The sequence below is a fragment of the Struthio camelus genome, chromosome Z (assembly GCF_040807025.1).
Source record: "Struthio camelus isolate bStrCam1 chromosome Z, bStrCam1.hap1, whole genome shotgun sequence".
NCBI classification, from domain to species: Eukaryota; Metazoa; Chordata; class Aves; order Struthioniformes; family Struthionidae; genus Struthio; species Struthio camelus.
This window is the reverse complement of record NC_090982.1, coordinates 19,128,288-19,146,827: the sequence shown is the minus strand read 5'-3', so window position 1 is coordinate 19,146,827 and position 18,540 is coordinate 19,128,288. Positions and strand designations below refer to the sequence as shown.

Below are 18,540 nucleotides of genomic sequence, written 5' to 3'. Positions count from 1 at the left end.
AAAGCAGTACCAACCTAAGGAGAGGTGCTTATGTGCTCTTTCTGAATAAAACTCTATGATGCCCATATCTGAAGTAAAAAACATGTATAGGGCATGAAATGGAGACTGCCATATGGCTGTACATTAAATACTTTCTGTAACGTGGGTTTTTAGCGACTCAGTCTTAGAAATTTACTGTAGAAACAGTGACTGTTCACAAGCACCCCACTAAGAACGATTAGAGTCAAACTCCCCTTTTGAAGAGAATTCAAAAGAATTGAGATTAGGTGCCTTTAAAAAAAAAAGAAAAAGAAAAGCATCAAAATTAGAAGGTGTCAAATATAAAACTAATCGTTTTTCACGCAAAATGTAATGCAACTGTAGAAATCACTGCCAGAAGACAACACTGAGGCTAAACATTTCACAAACAAACAAAAAAGGAATGATGGCATTTAAATTGACAAAAATATGCAGGATTATTCCCATTATTATAATACACTATTTGGAAGTGACAGTAAATCACAGAACAGAATCACAGAATCACAGAACGGTTGAGGCTGGAAGATCGTCTAGTCCAACCCCCCTGCCCAAGCAGGGTCCTCTAGAGCATATTTCCCAGGATCGCCTCCAGGCGGGTTTTGAATATCTCCAGGGAAGGAGACTCCATGACCTCTCTGGGCAACCTGTGCCAATGCTCTGTCACCTTCACAGTAAATAAGTTTTTCCTCATGTTCAGATGGAACTTCCTATGTTTCAGTTTATGCCTATTGCCTCTTGTCCTGTATATCAGAATACACATATGAATATATATGTCCTGTATACCCCAAATATCATATTTAAGACTGAACTTCATTAGATGAAAAATTGTTTCTTCAAGAAAGCAGCCTAGCACCAGCTGTGCAGGGCTGGCTATCTTGCTACAGGCTATTTTCAGCTTTTTTTTCCCTCAATAATTTAGTAGCAATATTTCCAGAAACCAGGTAATTAACTAAAAGGACTTGGGTCTGATCATTATGACACTTAGGTTAAAATGAGATTATCCAAGTTTAACAGTCTTCAATTTGCTTACTCTGATAGCATCAGGATATAGAGTGTTAACAAAACTGTCTACGCTGTGTCAAAGACTGTTTTTATAAGCACTGCATGTATTGTTACTAGACTAACAGCAAATCAGAAAGAAATATTACTCTCCCCACTCCCCAGTCCACATATGCTTAGCACTGGCACTTAAAAGTCGTTCTCACATTAAGCCACCTTTCTGCAGAGAAAGTTGGCGAAAAGTCAGATTGAAAAAAATCTATACTCTTACGGTAGGAAGGGGACAGGAAGGGGGGAAAAAAGGAAAAAAAGGAAAGGAAAAACAAGAAAAAGAAAGGGAGAAAGAGAAAATTTAAAGTTCAAACCTTTCTTGCTATAGCCAGATTTTATTGTTCAGCCCAGAAATTTCTCTTTATCAACATCCAAATGCTTTTAAAGCTTTGTTAGCGGTATCAGTCTGAAAATTAAGACACTGTATACCACCTCACCTGAAGTGAATTATTTTGGCAGTTATCAGGCTCTAAAAATGGGAGTTAATAATAGAAATGCTGACACAAATTTAACTATACCAGCAAGAAGGGCACCATTATAATAAGACTGTTCAAATTCATTATTTTTTGTAGAATGAAATAATGTTCCAGCGGACTCTTCTGAAGACACAGAAATGTCAACTGAAAGTAGTCTCTAGTTTCTGGATTTGAATACAGAAAGTCAGCATATGCCACTTTTCTGAATGCCTTGCAAAAAGAAAAGAAAAGAAAAGAAAAGGAAAAAAATAATAGGCTTTAAGAATTCCTTCAACCTATGTAATGGGCTACTCTCATTAAGAAATTCCAAATATACCAAAAGTCTGCAGATGACCAGTAAAACATAAAGCATGAAACAGTTCACCTACAGGAAAAACACCACACAGCTGTTTCACACTTGTCACTAATATTCAGCATAGGATCCTTGAAATACATGTGGTCTTGAAATCGGTGCTATTGGTGAGATAAAATGCTGAACTATTTCTGTAGTGCTAGGGATGGATAAATTAATCCGTGAAAAGTCATGCAGTTTCCTTAGTAGCCTTACTTACAGATAACTTGCTATGAGGTAAATCATCCACGCGCATTTAACTATTCCCTTATTTCTTCTTCTTTCTAACTCTTTCCTCTCCCAAATCCTTTTTTTCCCCTGCATAACAGAGATATTGTGTTTATGCAGTAGAGCTTCTAGGTGACTATATCCTTGCACACATTATAGTATGTAACATTCCCTATAATGCCAGTCATTATTCTTCCTGACTTCACCAACTTTCTCTAGCTGAAGCATTTAAGATTAATGAGGCATTTGTTCTCAATCAAGACTGTATGAACACACTTTGCATGAATACAGTTACACTTTCAGAAGTCATGCAGATGACTTATTTAGTATTACTTGATTTTTTGTTGTTTTAGGAGAGTGATTTATCACTGTTTCGGGGGCCCGAACATAGACGGATTCAATTTCACTCTTATCCTTATCAATAATCATTATCAAACAGGACCTACCGCAGAGCAGAATACAAAGATATGCTTGAAAGATGAAAAGGTTGACATAAAATATTATAAAGCATACTATTTCAGTTACTTAGAGAAATCAACAATTTAAAATTGATAATCGATAATACAAAGTTTAAAGTCAATAATACAAAATAGAAATCTGCACCACAGAAAAGTCTGGATCTGTAAACCTGAATCGCCGTAGGAATTTTTCTATTTCCAAATTTCAGTGGTGTTCCTTCTTGAAAATCACACAAAATACAGTTTCATTTAGCTATCAAAACAACTTTAATTTCTACAGTGTCATCTAGCCTTCAGTTTAAAATCACACAGATACACATGAAGTTAGTAGAGATTAAATTTTCTATAAAGTTAACATAATTGTCTGGAGCTTAAGAAAGTATTATTTAACAGAACTAATAACAATACTTGTTTAAGCAAAGGCACGAAAAAGAATTTTCCCCCTAAAACCTGAATTATGCAATTCAAACTGTCATTTATACCACTACTCTTTCTAAAACTTAAATTTTTTTCTCCATTACACAAAACTTTGCTCTTTTCCTTGTTTGCCAAGCAACCTTCCATTAAGGATTCAAACTCTTACTAAGAAGAGGATTCCTCAGACAGGTCTTCCTCAACTAAATATCCTCCTTCACGGCAGCAATGTGAAGAGGAATGAAAACATTTCAGGTTTTTGGAAGCTGGAGTTTCAGGCAATAGATATTTTCTGATAATTAAATCTGCCGATTCTGTGCCCTTTTCTGATGCAAGAATTGGTATTTTTAAAGGCATGCGGGTACATAACTCCCATAGTTAAACTCTGTTTCACATCTTCTACAATAGCCACAGTGTTTAAGAACACTTAACCTGATCGAGGTTTCGTATAGAAACTTGAAGTATGAGCCACGTAAAATGGAATGTAACACATACTCATCACTCTAAATTCCCCTAAGCAAAAAGAGGTTGTGCAAATAGGTAATTTTCTTTAATTATGTCTCCCTTTCCAGAAACACTTATGGCGCCGTAGAGCAATTTAAAACACAATTAAATATTATATGTATAACAACAGATATAGAAAAATTTATACAGATGAGAAACTGGTTAATAAAAGAATATATAGGCATGAAATGCAAAGGTAGTACAAACTTTTCAGCAGAAGGTTGGTGGCACTAACATAAATTACATATTTTAAAAAGGGAAAATAGTACTCTGGGCAGTACTATATTCAGTTAACTTGTCTTTTGTTAAATATGCATAGAAGATTCATTAAAAGGCAATCATATTTATTTTAAGTATAATGCTAAGATTAGATGGAATTATCACACTATTTTGTAGTGCAAGCTTTTTGGGTAATTTAAAGTTATTCTTCAAACTCTGAACAGACAGAAATATGATCCTAACATGATAAACAGGACGCAAAGAAGTATCAGCAGGGCTTAAACATGCAGATGGTAGAAATAGGGTTCCATACATGCAAAAATACAGATTTAAGTTGTATATCAAGTAAGTTTTTCTCCATAGAGTAGGAGATTCACATTTCTTTGCAATGAATAGTACTATTCAGATAGGTAATGACAAAAGAGAACCATAGGAAAAAGAAACTTCAGTGTCTACCTTTTCTTTCTGCTCCAAGGAACAGTTAACTCTTATTCCACTACTCCTGACAAATGTTTGCCTAATACGTTTCTCAAAATCTTCAAGGAGGAGATTCTGCTAAATCTCTATACATAGCCCACTCCAGTATTTCACTATTTTTACAAAGAGAAGTTTGCAAAATTTCATGAGATGATTAACAAAATCATCTGCAGATGCAGTTTAAAGTTGCTACAACTTGTCTTGTCCTTACTAGGAGGGGATGACAATTGATTATGTTCCTCTTTGCAGTATATATATAATTTTATGTATGAGAATACTATGTATTTCCCTTCTGTCTTCTGGATGGACTGAAGAAACTAATTTTTTTCAGTCCTCCCTTATGGAATGATTAAGGTCTAGGAAGAATGACTGAATTTTTTTTTTTTTCCCAGATCTCAATTACTCCTCCATTCAGTCTAATCTTTTTTTGAAATATGTGCGCTCATAGCCAAATACAGCTCTTCAGCTGGACTCCCATCACAGCCATTGCTGTCTCTCCCCTGAAAGAAAACTGACAAAACTTTTTGATAGACCAGCAGAGCTGTTTAACCCTGTTTGCTTAACTGATAATTAGACTCTAACTTAATGGCACCCTGTCACCTGATAGCACGGACTTTTGCTTTTCCCCTCAACCTCCCACTGACTCTGGAAGAATGGTTGCAAAAGTAATTCCAGAGATCCTACAATTCCTGACTGTCTGATAAGGAAGCTATAACAAGGTTTTCTGCTTACCAATGAAAGATGAAAATTGGATTTTACCTAATAAGAATGCCTTGCCTACTAAAATTAGAACATATTACAGAGGTAGAAATTGATTGAGTAAATTTTTAATAGGTATTCGCTGAGAGAATACTGGACTAAACATTATAAACAGATTGTACTTTACAATGAGCAGTTAGTTCTAAGTCACTCTTTTCCTTTTGTTTTCTCCAGTTTACCTAATATGTGCATTATAAATGTTAGTTCCTCATTTGTTTCCTTAACACTCAGCATTCACAAAGGAACTTGAAAACATGGACCAAGTTCAAAAGCAAAAGCAAAGTTTTCACATTTATTCTTACTCTTACTTCACTAATGCTATCACTGTTAGTTATCTATTTATTTCCCTTTACACAAAATTATTGCATACTTATTTTTATATAAAACAATAGGCATTTAGGAGCTTCAGAAGTGAAATCTTTTTCTGATTAAACACTGCAGTAAACTTTTAAATGCTATAAAAGAACATTTTCATTCTAGACTGCAATTTATTATTCTATTTCCCTTTCTCTGTTCCCCAGCTGCCCACATACAAATACTCAAAGTCTAAAATATTTAGAGGAAATCTCATTTCTTCTCCTTCTGACATACATTTAAATGTTCAGTTGTTTCTTTGAACAATGTTTTACACAGAACTATATTGTTAGCCAAGACTTTTCTTGAGCATGTAAAACTCCTCCAAATTTCTGTGTCTCAAAATGCAGTTTTTAAAAAACATTTTACATTGAAACCTAATCATAATTTGCAAATAAACCTTACTTCCGCAAAAGTGTCTTCAGGTACACAGGCTGTATTACACATACAATAATGTGTACACCTTCCTTTTTTCTTTTTTCTTGTTTTTTTTTTTGGATCTGTAATGTGTTAGATAGCTGAGCAATATGTGAAACTTACAGCTGTCCAGTCTCCTCTTCTGCATCGAGAACACAACCATTCACTATGGACTTCGTGAGAAGGGACACCATAGCAACCTAGAATAAGAGAGCTCGGTTGAGTAATATAGTCTGCCTTTCTCTCTATGGTGTCATACAATTTAGCTCTGTACAAACACTAGTACAATTCATTTCCTGTGACCAGTGAGGCCCTTCCAATGTTAGGCGTAATGCTATTCCCAAGTAGTCTGTGGAATATATAAATTATATTTATAAGCATTTCCCAAGTCAAAAAAACCCAGTGAATTTATTATTTCTTTTCAGTTCAATAGCAAGTAACCAATTCTCCCCTACAGTACCAGTGAATAATTTCAAATAGGGCATTGACATTCACTCTGTGCAATTACATAGCACTTCCATATATGGATTTCATGTGGACTTTTCAGAGTCAAGTCCTAACATCTGTAGAAGATACTGTGGAAAATTTGTGCATTCATCAATCACTCTCAAAAGAAAAATGAATATGAGGACTGAAATTACTGCATATCTAAAGTCAACGGTAAGTCACAAGTCCTCAAATACAGTAAAATTTCACCCTGACTACTTAGTAAGAACATACTGACATCACATAGTCATTTAAAATATGAGGAGCAAAATTAAACAGCCAGGGATTGAAACAGCAATTAGAAGTTGGCACTTCATAACTATTGAAAGTTTACAGAAATATTAACAAGGTCATCTAGGATGGCTGATAAGGTCATTATATCTGGAAACATAAAATTGTCTCAGAGAATGACTGAACCAAATAATTGGGGAACTTGAATGTAGTACTCAGTTGGAACTTCAGCTTTGGATGACTAAGAGGAAATGCATCACCTTCCAATCAACACAATTCCAAGTACTGCATTCAAATACCTGCCCAGTTGGATTGAAATTTTTTGGAATTGCAGCAAAGAATTACATGAAAGCATAGTTTACAATGGCCAGCTTATTGCTTGCCAGCTACCAGGATCAATGTTCTAAATATAAAAACCTTTTCTTCTTCCTCTTCTTTAATGGTATGAATAGTAAACTTCAAATTTTTAATTCTTCACTGTTTTCACAACAACCATTAACTAATAATGGAACACTTAATATAACTTTCCAAAAATTTTAGCGAATGACTTAAGTATTATATACGAAAATGTTTTTCAGGTATTTATTTTGACATACCTGATGCCTAGTTAACTACTATTTATCAGTTAAACAAAGTTTGAGATGACATTTCTACCAACTGAACAATTAGTTTATTTACTTGCATGAACCTGTACACGACACTTTGCACAGGAAATCAGAAGACTTGTTCCATCCTCTTCAATAAAGGCATTTGACGGACAGTTTTCAGTATTTTCTTCACTATATATAAAACACATCTCTGGAATAAGTGGTTTCGTCTTTTCATTTTCAGCCATAAATATTTTTTCAGCGACTGTTTCCTCAAAAGTATAATTGTCTTTGTTATGGTTGTCTGGCTGGAAAATACAAAAAAACTGTATTTAACTGAAAGAAAGGAGAGTTTTACTTACTGGTCCTTCTGATGATGGTGAAATCACTTCTCCCCTCCCAGTTCTTGCACTAACAATGTAACAGTTTTATAAGAAAATTAATGCTTCTGCGATTCTTCCACTACCATTCTATAATTCCTTGACTATTCCAGTAACTGTGAAATCAAAAATAGCATTCAGCTTGAATATTGGTGGTATTGCCATTGTGTTAAATGATATCGTACCACTGTTGCTCTTCAGCTGGGCCCAGTGCAACGGAGATTCATCCATGAAGCTGCTAGACCTTAAAATTCCAGGAAGAGGATAGGAAATCCTTGGTAATGCAGACATATCTGATATTTTCCTGTCAACTGGGAAGAACAATTAAATAAAGTACCATCTACCCATGAAGGGAGATTTAACTGACTGGTAATTTCAATCCAACTATGCCTTCCTTTGCCACAAAAACAAAGACAAATGGGGAAGCTGGTAGTCCAGCTTTCAACACAAAAAGAGTTTCCCCAGCTGGCAACTGGAAATACACAAACATTTCCCAGAGTGGGGAGGTGGCCATGAGAAGCAGAAAGGGGTGACGGGAGGAAGCAAGACAGAAACCAAAACCAATCCACTTTACAGCATGCTTCCCTGGCTCCTGAAGGGTCAAGATAGTCTTTTTTCACAGTCCTCACACAAAGGGGGCTTCCCTTTTAAGAATTTTTGAGATTTCCATTACAAAGAGAACAGGCTCTGTGAAGAAGAGAGTAGTCTCTAGCACAATGTTCAGGAAATACATAACTGCAGAACTATTACGGAGCGGCTTTTTTCTCCAAGAGAAATTTTGTAGTTTCCACCCAGTTTAGGATTTCTGAGTATGCAGGGCTTACTATTGCTTAGTCAAAAGTTCTTTTCAATTTTACAACAGAGGCCACTATGTTATGTAAATCTGTGGAGCTGATTCATAAAAATGTTTAGAACAGTCTTACTCATTAAAGATTTTTATATCTGCTATCATAGGCAGCTAAAACATTACCAGGTTTTGCTTGCAACACTCCTGGAGATGGGAATGTTATAGCAACAAGTATTTTTCTATTCATACGCTAGTGTTAACTAGTAAAATCACTACAGATTAAAAAAAAGATTCAGATGAAAAGTTTGCTTCTGCTCAACACATAGTCTTAGTTCAGTGTATTTATTTCATTCATAAGACAGTGATGTCAAAACAGCACCAAAAAACACAAGAGTTACTTTATTAAATGTGAAAAAAGTAGTGTAAACTAGTGTGTCACAGTCCTTGCATGGTATTTCAAAGTAACTCGAAGGTCAGCTTTCAGGTTTAATATTTTATTCAACTGCGAGCATTGATCTTTACAAAACAAACAGTACTTCGTCAGCATTGTTAACTGACATTTGATATAAGAATTCCACAGTCTGATATCAAATAGTGCTGTGGTTAGACTGTTTCCATGCGAATATTATTCCTGAGAAGGCCCAAGTACGGTGAAAATAGTTATTTCTTCAACACTGAAGGAAAGAGAAGTGGTAGATGCTTGAAGGAAAAGCATTTGAAGAAGGACACATAAAAAAATGTCTAAAAATAAGACTCTATGTGGATTCACCACTTCAGAACTGTCTACAAGCATAAGCATATATGCACTACTAGCAGTCCTACATGAAATCTAGCAGAAGGTCTGCAACCAACATTAAATGGAGTGTAAGTTCTAATTTTAGCCATATTGCGTTTATTTACTCCTCATATAAATCAAACACATAAGTTTATTCAATTTCTATTTTATTATTATTTACTGGGAATGAAATAGCTGGGCAGCTATTTCACACTTCGCTCAAAGATGAAACTATAAGGATCTTGCTTACCTTGTAGTATGGCATGAGAAGAGTGCAAATGGCACAGTGTGGTTCCTTTTTGGCACAGGCTGCATTATATTCCTTTTCAGCTTTGAAATTATGTGCTCTCTTCTGCCAAAGGTAGACAAGAGGCCTGGCCCACGTCTCTGTCTCCTGTACTTCCTCTTCAATTAAGGTAGTCTCAGGCAGGTCTTAAAGAAAACAAACAACTGGTTACAAAGACAAGCAATATTACTGCTGTCATGTTCACTAAAAATGAACAACAAACAATGCTAAAAGAAGTCTCTATGTGAATACCAGTGCAGAAGACTAAGCATAAAGGACAAGCACAAAGAAAAGAGAGGTGACATCAATGTCACAAGCCAACTGCTTCACATACATAATAAAGTATATTATTAAAGTATACAAAGTAGCATAATAAAACATTTCAGTACTTCTACTACTTAGAATTCGTGTTCATATTCTTATCTATAAAATTAACAACTTTCTCCATTCCTTACTTCCTCCAACCTCTACCCTTTATCACGCCACAGACTCTGTTTTAAATTTCTCATTGATGAAACAGGCAGCATCTTGCCAAATAGCACCACACAAATCACTCCATTCAACCTTTCAACCTGACACTCATTCTCTGAAAGGAAAAACAGACAAATGTTCCAGATATCAAATAACAGGGAACAATGAGATCTAGGATGTAACTCGGTTTTCAGGAACGGTGCATGCTGGACCCCATTACAGGAAAAATGATTTAATCATATCAGTGGTCAGTTCTGGCTGTTGCCAAAGTTTATTTTACCAGTGTTTATTTTACCAGTTACGAGTTTATTACCAGTGTTTCTGTGCAGGATTCCTTCATAAAGACAACATTATGAAACTGAAAGCCTCTAGAATAGCTGGAGAATAAAATGAGAGTGCAGCTTGAAGAGAATTAACTTATTCAACGGTAATTAAAAATGTCATCATTTTCTATTGAGAAAGAGATGTGGAAAATAGGAACTGTGGGAAGAGAAGAGTGGATGCAAAACCCTGGCCATGATGAAATTAGTATCTTAATTATTAATGACTCAGTCAACAGCAGAATTTCAGCGTAATCACATGTTTGAGCTGGCTGAGAACCTCAAGGTAGCTTCATGGGCAGCCTAGTTACTTTAGCACCTGCAAACTACACAAATTTTGAGGAGGGAAATGTCTTTTCATTCTGGAAAGCCAACAGCAAATTGTTAAGCCTTGTTTTCTGAACTTGGTCCTTAAATACTTGTTCTGATTAATGATGAGATCTGTGGTTCCATTCATTCAAATGGACTATGCCTATTAAATCTCTTGTGATCAATGAGAAGGCATGTAGGTGTCAATTAAGGTTAAAGAAAATGATGTGAATGTAGAAAGGAAAATGGCACAGAATATTGAGAAGTGATTGAACAGAACTTTCAAATAATAATAAGTAAGCTTGTAGCGTGCAGTCTGTTTCTAATGATGTATTTAAGAAAATGTGTTTATTTCATAAGAGAATTCCAACAACAGAGGAATGTTTAATGAAGTTCAATAAGCTGAATCATCACATTCCTTCAGTCCATGACTGCTTTCATCCACTTTACAGAAACACAAAGCCTTTATGGATCTCCTTCTATGATAAATTAGCAGGTATTGCCACAAAAACATTATACAGTTGATAGCATTCTTATCAGAGTAGAAGAAAATATGGATTATAATATTTGTCTACAAGAAAGTCAAATGTTGCATAAAGAAATTAATTAGTATATCCTGCATGTGAATTTTCTTACATGTTTATACACAGTTTATCAAGAGAACGAGTATCATTTCATTAAACATTTGCCCATAATCCAGGTATGCAGAAAAAGATATAAAATTTATGAATTATTTCTTTGGCATTCCCTTGTACGAGTTTATGCTGCCACTATTTTAAATATTTTCATTCTAGTTGTACTCTGACAGAGAATTCCAGGCTTGATTGTGCAAAACTATAAAGAAAAGAGAGAGAAAAGCAAAATTAGCTGTAAAAGTTTGTGGCTTGCTTCATATCTATTATCCACTTTGAATGTGATATCCCTTGATTGCACTGCTCCATACCACTGCTGAATGGTTCCTCTCGGGGGTTGAAGCCTTCACAGTATGCCTCAGAGCCTCCTCTTCAGTTACAGCCCAAAATTCAGTTTTTCATCCTGGAAACAGCTCTAGAGTAAAAGCTTTACTTCTCTCACACAGTTCTCCAGTTTTCCACTACTCCTGTAAATTGCTGAATTCATCACTATATTGGCTCTGTTTTTGATGAGACCAATATTTATATCTTAATTATATATGAACTTCATTATTTCAGTTCCCTCTTTTGCGATCTTTACAATCCTCTCCAGACAGAGGGAGCGAAAAGAATGCAAGTGCCAGGAAGAAAGCTGGCAATATTCTTAACATCATTTTGCTGCTTTCAAGAGCTTTATATTTATTTTCAAATCCCAATTCCAAATGAAGACAGGGACAAAATCCTGTACGCAGACATACAGGACTGAATCTTCCACAACCTCTAAAAAAATTAACACTTCAAAAACTACTTTAATACATTTATTTTCCTCTTTACGTTACATTTAGAGCAATTACTTCCAGTTAACTGGCTTTCTCACTAGGAGCAACCCTCCACAGTTGCCTCTGGTCTCTAAATAATTATTCCTTCTCCTCTGAAGCATGACTGTCTTCTCAGTCTTACTTACTGCAATCTCTTAGTCCCTTCGCATAAACCATAGGACTCAGCCTCTCTGCTGTGAAATAAAATGTCAAAAGAAATTGATATTAAAAAAAATGAAAGTTATAGAATGCATGATTCCAATTACAGAATATGCCAATAATTTTCTGCCTTTGATAATTTTCTCACCAGGTGAAACAAGTCATCTCATATGTAAAGTACTGTACATAAATTGAATTAGTCTGCCTTGTTCAGTTTCACTTATACTTTAAATGTGCACCAATGTCATTGACAGGAAGAATGTGCAAATCAGCTCCTCAGTTGGCACAGGCAGAGTGGGCTTCCTGGTTTCCATCAAGACAGAAAAGTAATATAACATCTATAAGAACTGAAAATCTGATTATCCAAAACAGTTATGCAAGAAAATAAAAAGCAGCTCTCATAAATATTGGTTATTGTTCAAAAGAATTCATACAGTACATAATCACTTGATGTAACAAATACTACTGTCTTGGCACAGTCTGAAGTCTTTCTTCAATTGTCCATATGATAATTCCAAAGTACTGGTTATCTCAAAAAAAAAGTGGAAAACTGTTTTTACTTAAAATTAGTTTTGCTGTTTACCCACTGGGTCCCAACTAGGTCTCACTTTCTGTTACTCTTTTTAATGATTCCTTTCAATACTTACTACATAAGTGAAGAACCATCAGTGACTTAGCCTAGAATAAATTTACTTTCCTGACTCGCATTGCTACGTGTGGCTTCAGGATAGGCATTCACATGCCACACCTGACTTCAGAATTTGTTATCAAATACTTCTGCTAGAACTATAGAAGCTCCATGCACCTCCTCATGCTCCCAAGTAATGGTATAAAAGACACAAAGTAACTGTAAACTCCAGTTTCCATCCATTCAAAATTTATCTTAACTGATAACTGGAAACTGGTCACCTCTTGTAGAAGGAGAAAGGCTCTTGCTCCTCCTCAAGATTTGCCTGTGAAGAACAAGTTTAGCGCCCTCCAACCTGAGGAGACGCTCGGCATGGCTCCAAGGGAGGCAACTGGCCTGGCAGACCCTGTGCCGTGCAGGAACCCCCGGAAGAAGCGGCGAGTGATTGTTGTGGGTGACTCCCTGCTGCAGGGGCCAGAGGCACCTATCTGCCGACCCGACCTCTTATCCAGAGAGGTTTGCTGCCTGCCAGGGGCTCGAATAAGAGATGTCGTGGAAAGACTACCAAGGCTTCTCCATGCATCGGACTACTACCCTCTGCTGGTCTTCCATGTGGGTGCTAACGACATGAAAGGCAAACTGGAAACCATCCAACAGGACTTCCGAGCTGTGGGAATGGTGGTGAAGGGTCTGGGAGCCCAGGTCGTTTTCTCCTCAATCTTGCCTGTGAGGGGAAAGGACGGGAGGAGGAGTAGACGAGTTTTCCGAGTTAACAACTGGCTGCGCCGCTGGTGTTGGCAACAGGGCTTTGGTTCCTATGGCCATGGGACCCTGTTTGAAGATCGACAGCTGATGGGGAGCGATGGGATCCACCTTACCAAGCGGGGCACGCGTGTCTTTGCCAACAGGTTGGCCAGCCTGGTAAGGAGGGCTTTAAGCTAGGCAAGATGGGGGAAGGGGAGTGGTATAGTGGCAGGGGAGTCAGTAAAACACCACTCAAGTCAGGAGGCCTCCAGCGGGTGCATGCAGCCAGGGGAGACAGGATGGGACATGGCTGTGGAGGATCCTCTTGCACCTCTCCTGGGAAGCCTGCGTGCTTGACTGGCTCTCTGAAATGCCTGTACACCAATGCACGCAGCATGGGGAATAAACAGGAAGAGTTAGAGATCTGTGTGCGGTCGCAGGGCCACGATCTCATTGCAGTCACAGAGACATGGTGGGATAGTTCACATGACTGGGATGCCGTCATGGATGGCTATGTGCTTTTTAGGAAAGACAGGCCAGGAAGGCGAGGTGGTGGAGTTGCCCTTTATGTGAGGGAGCAACTAGAATGTATGGAGCTCTGCCTCGGGGTGGATGAAGAGCAAGTTGAGAGCCTATAGGTAAGGATTAGAGGGCAGGCTAACATGGGAGACACTGTTGTGGGGGTTTACTACAGGCCACCTGATCAGGAAGAGGAAGTCAATGAGGCCTTCTACAGACAGCTGGAAGTAGCCTCATGATCACAGGCCTTGGATCTCCTGGGGGACTTCAACCACCCTGACATCTGCTGGGAAGAGAGAGCACAGCTAGGCACAAACAGTCGAGGAGGTTCCTGCAGAGCACTGATGATAATTTCTTGACGCAGGTGGTGGAGACGCCAACGAGGAGAGGTGTGCTGCTGGACCTTGTACTAACGAACAAAGAAGGTCTAGTTGGAGAGGTGAAGGTTGGGGGCAGCCTTGGCTGCAGTGACCATGAGATGGTGGAGTTGAGGACCCTGTGAGGAGGAAGCAGGATAATAAGCGGAATCGCAACCCTGGACTTGAGGAGAGCTGACTTTGGCCTCTTGGGGGGCCTACTAGGGGAATCTCATGGGGTAGGGCCCTAGAAGGAAGAGGGGTCCAAGAAAGCTGGTTAACATTCAAGCATCACCTCCTCCAGGCTCAAGATCGGTGCATCCCTCTGAGGAAGAAGTCCTGCAAAGCAGGCAGGAGACCTGCATGGGTGAGCAAGGAACTCCTGGCCAAACTCCAGCAGAAGAAGGAAGTCTACAGAATGTGGAAAAGGGGACAGGCCGCTTGGGAAGAATATAGGGACGTTGTCAGAGTGTGCAGGGATGCAACGAGGAAGGCTAAGGCCCAGTTGGAATTAAATCTGGCAAGGGATGTCAAGGACAACAAGAAGGGCTTCTTCAAATACATCCATAGCAAAAGGAAGAGTAGGGAAAATGTGGGCCTGCTGCTGAGTGGGATGGATGCACTGGTGACAAAGGATATAGAGAAGGCAGAGTTATTGAATGCTGCCTTTGCTTCCGTCTTCACTGCTAAGGCCAGCCCTCAGGAATTCCAGACTCTGGAGACAAGAGTAGAAATCTGCAGAAAGGAAGACTTCCCCTTAGTGCTGGAGTATTGTGTTAGAGATAATTTAGGCAAACTTGACACCCACAAGTCTATGGGCCTCGATGGGATGCACCCACGAATGCTGAGGGAGCTGGCGGATGTTATCGCTAGGCCACTCTCCATCATCTTTGAAAGGTCCTGGAGAACAGGAGGGGTGCCTGAGGACCGGAAGAAAGCCAATGTCACTCCAGTCCTCAAAAAGGGCAAGAAGGAGGGGACCCAGGGAATTATAGGCCTGCCAGCCTCCCCTCCCTGCCTGGCAAGGTGATGGAACAGCTCCTCCTGGAGGCCATCTCTAAGCATATGGAGGACAAGAAGGCCATCAGGAGTAGTCAGCAGGGATTCACGAAGGGGAAATCCTGCTTGACCAACCTGATAGCCTTCTAGGATGGAATGACTGGCTGGGGAGATGAGGGCAGAGCAGTGGATGTTGTCTGCCTGGACTTCAGCAAGGCTTTTGACACTGTCTCCCATCACATCCTCCTAGGTAAGCTCAGGAAGTGTGGGCTAGACGAGTGGACGGTGAGGTGGCTTGAGAAGTGGCTGGATGGCCGAGCTCAGAGGGTTGTGGTGAATGGCGCAGAGTCTAGTTGGAGGCCTGTGGCTAGTGGTGTCCCCCAGGGGTCAGTCCTGGGTCCAGTCTTGTTCAATATATTCATCAGTGACCTTGAGGAAGGGACAGAGTGCACCCTCAGCAAGTTTGCTGATGATACTAAACTGGGGGGAGTGGCTGACACAGCAGAAGACTGTGCTGCCATTCAGAGGGACCTGGGCAGGCTGGAGAGGTGGGCGGAGAGGAACCTCCTGAAGTTCAACAAAGGCAAGGGCACCTAGGGAGGAAGAACCCCATGCACCAGGACAGGCTGGGGGTTGACCTGCTGGAAAGCAGCTCTGCAGAGAAGGACCTGGGAGTCCGGGTGGACAACAAGTTAAAATATGAGGCAGCAGTGTGCCCTTGTGGCCAAGAAGGCCAATGGTCTCCTGGGGTGCATTAGGCAGAGTGCTGCCAGCAGGTGGAGGGAGGTGATCCTGCCCCTCTCCTCAGCCCTGGGGAGGCCCCACCTGGAGTCCTGTGTCCAGTGCTGGGCTCCCCAGGACAAGAGAGACATGGCGCTACTGGAGAGAGTCCAGCGGAGGGCTACCAAGATGATGAGGGGACTGGAGCATCTCTCCTCTGAAGAAAGGCTTGCGAGAGCTGGGCCTGTTCAGTCTGGAAAGGGGAGGCTGAGAGGTGATCTCATCAACGTGTACAAGTATCTGAACGGAGGGTGTCGAGAGGATGGGGCCAGTCTCTTTTCCGTGGTGCCCAGCAACAGGGCAAGAGGCAACGGGCAGAAACAGAAGCACAGGCAGTTCCATCTGAACAAAGGGAAAAACTTCTTTCCTGTGAGGGTGACCGAGCACTGGCACAGGTTGCCCAGAGAGGTGGTGGAGTCTTCTTCGCTGGAGATATTCAAAACCCGGCTGGATGCGATCCTGGGAAATATGCTCTAGAGGACCCTGCTTGAGCAGGGGGGTTGGACTAGATGATCTCCAGAGGTCCCTTCCAACCTCAACCATTCTGTGATTCTGTAACTCTCAAAGTAAGAATAAAGAACAACTCCTGGCATCCATGCTGACTGAAAAATTTCAGAAACTCCATTTTCATAAACAAGCAAGCTTTCTTCTTTAACTGTATAACAGTGCAAAGACCCATTACTCAAGATTAGCAAAAATCATGCTGGAAGTATCAGCTCCCATAGTGAAAGAGGTTGAAACTTTCTCTTCCAGAACCACATGTCTACTTTCCAAAACCAGTGTGCAATATTTCATGAAGCACTATGAACATGATGTTTCATTAATAATCTTACATATTTGCACTTTTCTGAAAGAGTCCCGTAATGTTGTTTGAATTCTGGTAGAATAAGTTTTGATGAATAGTCACTTACGCCCTTCCGCCACTCAGCAGCACTCCATGATACATGCCATTATTCAATCAAATCTTCTTTGTGATAAACTGACTCAGTTCCAAAAGCAACTACCAATTACTTAGAACAGACACAGAACAACTTGAAAGATTCAGATCTGCTGATGCGGTGATATGAAGCACAGTACATATCTCATATCTATGGAAAGCAGTTTCTTCATATAGTGCATGAAACACAACTAAGGAAGCTATCTTGATTTCTCTGACTGCTATCACTTAGATCAAATCATTGACAGTTCCTCAAAGGTCAGTGGCAGTAAGTATACGAATAGGATTCTTTGCATATCAGAATTCCCTGTGCTATTTCTTTAAATGAAAATTAAGAATTAATCAAGACAAAAATGAAGAGTGTATTCTTGATATTCTTTGGCAAAGAAACCAAATCACCTTACCCAGAATACAGTATACATCTTGCTACAAAAGGCAGTTAGAAACTAGAGGTGGTGCACCTGCTAGCCATGACAAGGAAATTCAGTAAACATTTGCAGTCCAGTTGACGGCACTTTTTGAAAACTTCCAAACTCATACACATGAGGCATATGCACATTGACAAATACTGAAAGAATCATCTTTAAAATTTACATTTAATCTATTCCCATTGTTTAATCTCCATTTCAATCATACTGCTCTACTTCAGATATAATAATTATTTCCATAGCAACAAATATTGTATCAAGAACGGAGGCCATCACTTCAGATATAAAAAGAAATGTCTCTCTAGTACAACACCTTTTCACATAACACTGTGTTAAAATGGAAATGTTATGCTTAACCTGAAATTTGAGGTTCCTACTTATAGGAAGTCAAAACTGCCTAACACTGCAATGGAACTATAATTATCTGATCACTTCCTTATAGTTAAGGATTCTCTTTCCCCATAACTGTTTGTCTCAGAACTTCAATAGATACTTCAATAGGTTCATGATTGCTTAGAGGCAGACAGTACATAAAGATGTATATGCTCATCTCCTACTTAGAGGGGAAACTATCAGAAGAACCATCCAGCACACTTCTCAGGATGCATTAAAATCTCAGAACAAAGGAAGTATAATATGAGGTTTCTTTACTTTAAATGCAAAAATGAAAGTTTTCAGGGACAATTCCTCTAGTTATCAGATGAAGCCTTTATTAACTGGAATGTGACATGCATAAGGAATTATATGAAATAAAAATTAAATAACCTGAATTAAAATAAAGCATTTTTAAGTAAAAGAGGACCGTCTACACAACATCTTAAGCATCACTTAAATTAAGTCAATTAAACTAAATTAAGGAAAGATAAACCAAAATAAGGCATGGTTAAAGGGAAAAAAAGGCCTGTAGTTACATGATTGGAATCATCTTTGTAGCCACAACCTCAGAAAAATTGTAACTAAGAAAGATTAAATCGCAGTCAGGAAACAAAATTAAAAATCATCTAACTTTTATTACCTAGCATCCTTGTGCTGTAAGCATCCATTGAGGAAAACTCTAATTTCAAACCAGCCACTAACTTTGCAGCTATAAATTAAGTTTCACATCATCCCCCTTGTGTGATGAATAAGAGTGGCAGGGACCTTGTAAAATTTGGTCATTAACAACATTATTCAAAGGAAACAAATATGAAGTTAATTTTGTAGTTTCAAGATTTCACTGATGCC

The 18,540-nt window shown here is 39.0% G+C and overlaps 1 protein-coding gene across 10 annotated transcripts in view; it reads right to left on the bottom strand.

Moving 5' to 3' along the window:
* Positions 1-18,540, bottom strand: part of KDM4C (lysine demethylase 4C) — a 279,152-nt gene that overhangs the window by 86,403 nt on the left and 174,209 nt on the right. For all 10 annotated transcript variants that reach the window (XR_011137826.1, XR_011137825.1, XM_068927788.1 and 7 more), the window contains 3 exons: positions 9,202-9,383; positions 7,101-7,317; positions 5,829-5,905 (listed from right to left, as the gene is read on the bottom strand). Coding sequence is in view for 8 of the 10 variants with exons in the window: in XM_068927788.1 (XP_068783889.1) it covers positions 5,829-5,905; positions 7,101-7,317; positions 9,202-9,383 (476 nt within the window). In the remaining 2 variants the exon portion in view is untranslated. The remainder of the gene's footprint in view (positions 1-5,828; positions 5,906-7,100; positions 7,318-9,201; positions 9,384-18,540) is intronic.